At 33.6% G+C, this 6,475-nt stretch overlaps 1 protein-coding gene across 1 annotated transcript; it reads left to right on the forward strand.

Moving 5' to 3' along the window:
• LOC105165077 (protein POLAR LOCALIZATION DURING ASYMMETRIC DIVISION AND REDISTRIBUTION-like) lies at nucleotides 569-3,024 on the forward strand. The gene is made up of 3 exons (XM_011083951.2): nucleotides 569-1,571; nucleotides 1,761-2,197; nucleotides 2,316-3,024. Exons 1-3 carry the CDS (start codon nucleotides 1,298-1,300, stop codon nucleotides 2,694-2,696), a joined length of 1,092 nt encoding a protein of 363 aa, XP_011082253.1. The 5' UTR covers nucleotides 569-1,297; the 3' UTR covers nucleotides 2,697-3,024.

The following is a 6,475-nucleotide window of genomic DNA, read 5'->3' on the forward strand; positions in this document are numbered from 1 at the left end:
GTGAACTAACCAAAATGCCATTATGGAGCAAAATTTGTAATTATATTTATTTTTTATGGACTAAGTGGATATTTTTTTTTTATAATTTTTAAAAAATTTTCATCCACACTGTTCGATTTTTTGTAAGTTTTGATTTTTTTGGATAAAAAATACAATAAGGGCAAAGTTGACAATTTCATACTTCCGTTTAAGAAATATATAATTTCATCAAATATTAGGGGATATTTGTAATTTTTCAAACAATAAGAAGTATTGATAATTATGCCAAATTTTTGAAAAAAGTTGTTGTAATTTACACAATAGATGTATATACTAAAAAATTTCTTTTTACGATTACATTAAATCTCTGGACAATTGATTTTTTACTACTGGGGCTAATGAATAATGATAGTAAAATAATAAAAGCATGGTCTAAGTCAAACATTCCGTTTGATATTTCTTCATGTTTTTTTCTGGTTATAAGCTTAATATCATTAAATTTGTTTCACCTTCAAAGCTAATTTTATATTTTTTACTATTTTAATAGTCAAAAAGATTTCAATGAACCGTTCGTATCTCAAATTAAATATGCTACTATTTATCTCCATTCAAACAAAACACAATTAAGCAAATTCAATTGATACAAAAATACTGATTCGAATTGGAGACCGATCTGCCATACCCATTGAAAATACAGAGATAAAAATTCGAAAAACGACAATTTAAAATGTTCTTACCAGCCATCAAATCTCAACCAATCAAGACATTACATGGACAATAGACTTATAGGACCGAATTGTTCTAACATTGAGGTTTTTTTTTAACATTATATTAATTGAATTAATATATCAATATACTAAAAATAATAAACAACTCCACATTGAAATATCCAAATTTTGAAAATCAGGATTTCCGATTGTTCGGGTACTGTTTCATTGATATTCCCCGACGGGAATCAGGATTTTGGAATCAGGACAAGAAGCAGTGCATTTAAGGGCATAAGGTGTTGGGATTTGAGTTAGATAGCACAATAAATACCAAAATCTCGAAAGACGCACAAAATCAAAAATTTCCCTCCATCTTCCAGGATTTGAAGCGGCTTCCATTCCATCCACTCACCTCCAACCCGTGATCACCACTTTGCTCATTACCAAACACTCTGCCAATTCTCTCCCCGCCATTAATGGAAACTGCAACCAATTATTTGTACTCCGATCCATTGCATTTAATTCATCAGGAAATTTATTACTGTTTCATCACTTTTCCTATATAAGCGCACCAGTTTAACATCAAGCCCAATTCTTGAAACTGCTTCGAAATGAGGTGTGATGGGTACTGCAGCGACACCGTCGTGGCGTCTAAGAGCAGGAGGCAGAGGAGAAGAAGAGAAATCTGCCGGAGCTTCACTTGTATATCGCCCTGGTTTATCTTCTGCCGTTGGTTCAATGCAGGGAAATCAAGAAAGGGTTCGAGAAACGGATTCATGGAGAGAAAATGGGAGAAGGAGAAGAAGGATGGGAGTTTTCATGCAAGGAGAAAACGTGGGATGATGAAAGGCGAAGCATCGTCTTCTTCCAGGCGTGATGTTTCAGGTAATTTCAGTATTTGGGAAAATTCTTATCGAAACCGGTCAATAAAGCCAATCGGAGAACAAGTTTGGTATTGGCCATTTATCTGTATACAAGTTACATGGCAAGTGCATTGTTTCTATTGTATTTCTTGCTGATTCCTTTTGTCTGTGAGTTTCCCCTGATAAGCTAATTGGTTTCACATTTGTCCAGCGGAAATTGGGAAAGAAGCCACTTTCAATCTTGGAGTTGGATTTGGTCTAATGTATCTTGTTGCTGCAAGCAGAATTGAGCTGAACAAGATGGTTGAGTTGCACAAAAAGATGGAGCTGTTGCTTCGAGATCTCCAAACAGAGCTCCAAATAAATCAAGAGAAGAAACCAATTGAAATGCCCTCTAAATCCAGGATTTCTTCTTCTTTCTCAAACGCTGATGGTTTCCAGGAAGCCGAAGAACATAATTCAGGCCAGTATTTGTCTTCTCATGAAGTGGAACAGCCTGAGGTTGTCTTTGGTAGTAATCGGTATAGACGAGAAAAGAGTTTGAGAATGGATCAAATTGAAGCAGAACTCGAAGCTGAATTCCGTCATATGCAACTCCAGATGGACGCTGAATTCCCTTTAAAGTATTCCACACAGCAGTATTCAGAGGTACAAATGTTGTACACTAATCCGGCTGCAATTGTTATGTACTCAGCCAACATGAAAGTTTGAATGAAAGCAGCAGCGTTTAAAGAATTGACAATTGTGAACCTTAAACCTCTTGCAGATGGATGTTGAGGACAGCGCACCTGAATGGAGTCTCAACGTTGACACATGCATCGAGCAAGTTAATGAGCAGCACGAGCCGAGCTACAACGAGTTCTACGGCGTCCCGCCACAAGAACTTGAGAGGAAACTGCACCAACTCTTGGAAACCAGGCAGAAAGAAAGAATAAACGAACTCGAATCAGCTTTAGATTATGCAATGGAGCAGGTTGAGGAGAAAGAAAGAGAGCTATGCTGGTGGAGAGACACTGCCAGCCTCATTTGTCATCACATTCCAGCTTTCCCCGGCATGTTGAGGCAAGTGATACAAATTGTTCACGGCATGGAATCAGAGTTTGAAGCTGAGGAGACGGGGACAAGTTTGGTGGAGTCCCACATGTAATGCAAATTTTGATTTTCATAAGGTTTTCAGCTGCCCACACTTATTTGTTTGTATTTCATTGCAATCATATTTGTTGAAAGTGAGATATCCCTCAATAAAATTTGACTGGCCATTAGTTAGATGGCCGGGGTTTCAACAATTGATTACACCTGAGGAATCCGACTGGTGGAAATCATTCATGCCTCCCCTGTCTCCCCAAAATCTCAGCTCTACACTCCCAACAATGATATATATATACAGAAAATTAAAGAAAAAAAGGAAGGAAAGAGAAACTATTTTCAAGAGAAAAACAAATTGATTATTATTATTTTTTTAATTTCATCACAAGTTTCATAATCTCATCATGTTTGGGGTAGCGACAAAAGTGTGAAACCTCATCGTGTCTAAGGTTTTAAACTCTTGCTATCAACAAAAATTTGCCTTAAAATTCAACTCACTCATTATCAGATAGATAGTTTGGTAGAGTCATGATATATGGTTTTCTGCAACTTTAATGTATTAGCCAACTCAATTATTTGACTCTCCATTATTTTGCTAACAATCTCAGTTGTCTCATTTTGTTTTTGGACAAGAATGCGCTTTTCCCAGTAATTGTTTTAATTACACTTTTTCACCATTCTAAGTGTTTTCCCACGCCGTATATCGACTTAGAGTACCTTTTGATGGCGAGGTAGGAAAATTTGCACGGAGTATACGTCTTTGGAGACAAACAAGTTAGGCCGTTTAGGACAACAATGTCAATCAAATTCCTGCCGTCATCATTTTGGTAACTAGCATGGAGGAAAAAATTACAATATTTTCTAATAGGCCACCACCAAAATCTAAATAAGTTAAGTATTTGAAAATATCTTTGGTATGTGAAAAAATACAAGCCAAATTCATTGAATGCTAAGATATCTGGCCTTTGGTCTCACATTATGAAATTATTGATATATTCGACAGAATTAAATATTTTATCACATATAATCGACTGTTACACAAAAAATAGAAATATATTCCTATCTAAGCTTTATGTGTGGATAATTACCAAAAAATTCCGACACGTATTATGATGTAATTGATTTTTAGGTATTTGGATTAGTCTAATTGCAACAAAAACGAATAGAAAAATGGTAGCACGACAAAAGAGTCAAGAGTCTTTGCGAAGACATTCTCATATGCAAGTTTTCTTAGACCAACTGTAATAATATCCTTTTTCCCTTCAATTTTCTTGGAAGAGAAGTCAAGAAAGGTTTCTATAATATAGATTTTTCTTATCTTAACAGTACCTTAATTCTACCGTCAAAGTGATTGTGATTTCTTTATCTTGTTTGGAACGACTGTCGCTCGCTGGCAACTGAATTTATCAAAGTTTAGTTTGACAAGGTTGCTCGGTTATGTCACTAGTCCAAAATTTACTGCGCCAATTTTGCATTTCCCATTCATGAGGATCTTCCCCTGATTTTTTGAAGGGCCACTACGGGTTAAAATCAATATTGTGACAGTAATTTCGATCAAATCCATATTATTTATATGATAACTGCCGTTGTGTATTTGAGGTTGTTATGTTTGCTTAGGTTACATTTGTGCACAAAAAGATGATCAAATTTAGTTTATATCAATGAGTGATTGTCCAAGCATGGTAAAAAATTGTAAAAACTACATCTGAAAGGCCTTGTTGTAGCTTTCGAATGCCCAATTGATCAGTGCGGTCGTGCAAGTTAAATATACAAAGTCATAAGAGTTGAGTCGGTGACGAAGATTTTGGCGCGTATTTATATATCTATAAGCTGTATAATTGCACGTGGACAATAGATTCAGAAAGAATTAAATGGTCAGCATAAGTCGATACATATTTGGGTTTTGAGCTCGGTCGAGTCCAGGACCGGGATCGGGTCGACACAACCCAAAGATGGACCGGAATCTCGACTTATTTCATAATTAGTAGATGAGTGAGGACATTTCAATACGTTTACAACCTTCCGATCATAGCCCCACATCAAATACTTTAAATTTATTTATTATATAAAAGAGTTATAATCTAAATAAACTAACTTATCACATGATAACAGCAAAATACATCAAATTGATTTGTTATATAAAAGAGGAATAATTTAAACAGACTAACATATCATAAATACAATAATAGTGAATCGTTCAGAGAAGTTGTGCTGATTGATATATTTTAAGTATGGGTGAGATAAGGGTTAGTTTGAATGAAATTTATATTAAGATTGGTTCCTATTAGTAACAGATTACAAATGGAAAGCAGCCAAAAAATAAAAATAAATAAATAAAGGAAGCAAACGTATGCCCTTTTCTAATAATGCACTATAAATTTCGTCATATAATTTTTTTAAGGACAAATCAGATAACCCAAAGACTCCAATAATGGTGATAATAATGACAAGAACTAAGATAATTTAAAAAGGTATCTCAACGTTAATTAATAGAAATATTGACAATATATATATATATATATATTTTTTTTTTAATTTTGGATTAAATAGGGAAGAAATTAAATGCTTTTGTTGTGGGGTGGAGGGAATTATTAATTTTTTTTAGGTAAATTACATCGAGTTCTCCTGAAGTTTGTCATGATTACAAATACTCCCGCATTATTTAAAAAAATTATGAATAACCCCTCTATAATTACAAATACCCCTTATAAAAAATAATTTCTCAAACAATAAGAAGAAGTCGTGGACAGATGAGTAATTTATACACAAGAATATATCTTGCAAGTATTTATGTGTGTGGGTGAGTGCGAGAAGTGCAGGATTGACATTCAAACATTGTATGGAGGGGTCTTTTGGTAATTTTAACCGCTGCTTTGAACACTTCCATTCAACCCATCGCCACCCTGGACATCATTTTCGGTCAACAAAATATTTCCAGTCAACAAATTAGAAAGAGAGCATAAAGTAAAATAATCACGAGGGAAAAGGGGAAGGGTAAATTCTGAATTTAACGAGGGTTTTATTGCAATTAATCATGTATTTTTTTTAATAAGATGTGATTCTTACATCATTAAATATATTTAAATTGTAAGACTAATCTAATATATCAATAATTTTTAAATTAAATTCTCAAATATTGAATCAATAAATACATCCAAACGGACGAAAAAAATTATAAACTATTATAAAATGAACACATATCGTGAAACTCGAAACCTTTGATTATGATGGCTGAATTTTATTACTTGACCAAGACATAATTGATGGGATTAATGATGTATAAATATCATAAATCCCACGACTTTGGTAAGTACTAAAGAACCTTCGCGAAACTCCTTTGTTCTTCAAAGAATGATTAGATCTACTGCTCAGGACTTAAAATATTACAGCCTAAGTTAGACAAATAAATTTAATTGTTGGAATATGATTTTGGATTTAATAAAATTATATAATTTTTAAGATAAATTATAATAGATCCTATAAAATTTATCATAATTACAAAGTGTTAAATGCAATTTACCCCTTATAATGTGTGAAATAAGCAAATACCCCATGTGAATTTTTTTTTTTAGCAAATGACCCCATGTGTTTCAAAGCAAATTAACCCCCTCCCCTGCATCAATGGTTTACATAAGGGGTAATTTGTTTTATTTTCTAACATAAGGGGTAACTTGCTATTTTATTTTTCAAAGGGGTATGTCTGCTCAAATCTCATACCATGAGAAGGTAAATTACATTTTTCCTAATTAAAAATATTCTATCATTGATTAAAATTTACATATATCCTCTAGAATTAGCTGTCGTTTACCAAATATCCCAGTAATCTAATGGAGGAATTTT

This window comes from Sesamum indicum, linkage group LG6 (assembly GCF_000512975.1).
Source record: "Sesamum indicum cultivar Zhongzhi No. 13 linkage group LG6, S_indicum_v1.0, whole genome shotgun sequence".
Lineage (NCBI taxonomy): Eukaryota > Viridiplantae > Streptophyta > Magnoliopsida > Lamiales > Pedaliaceae > Sesamum > Sesamum indicum.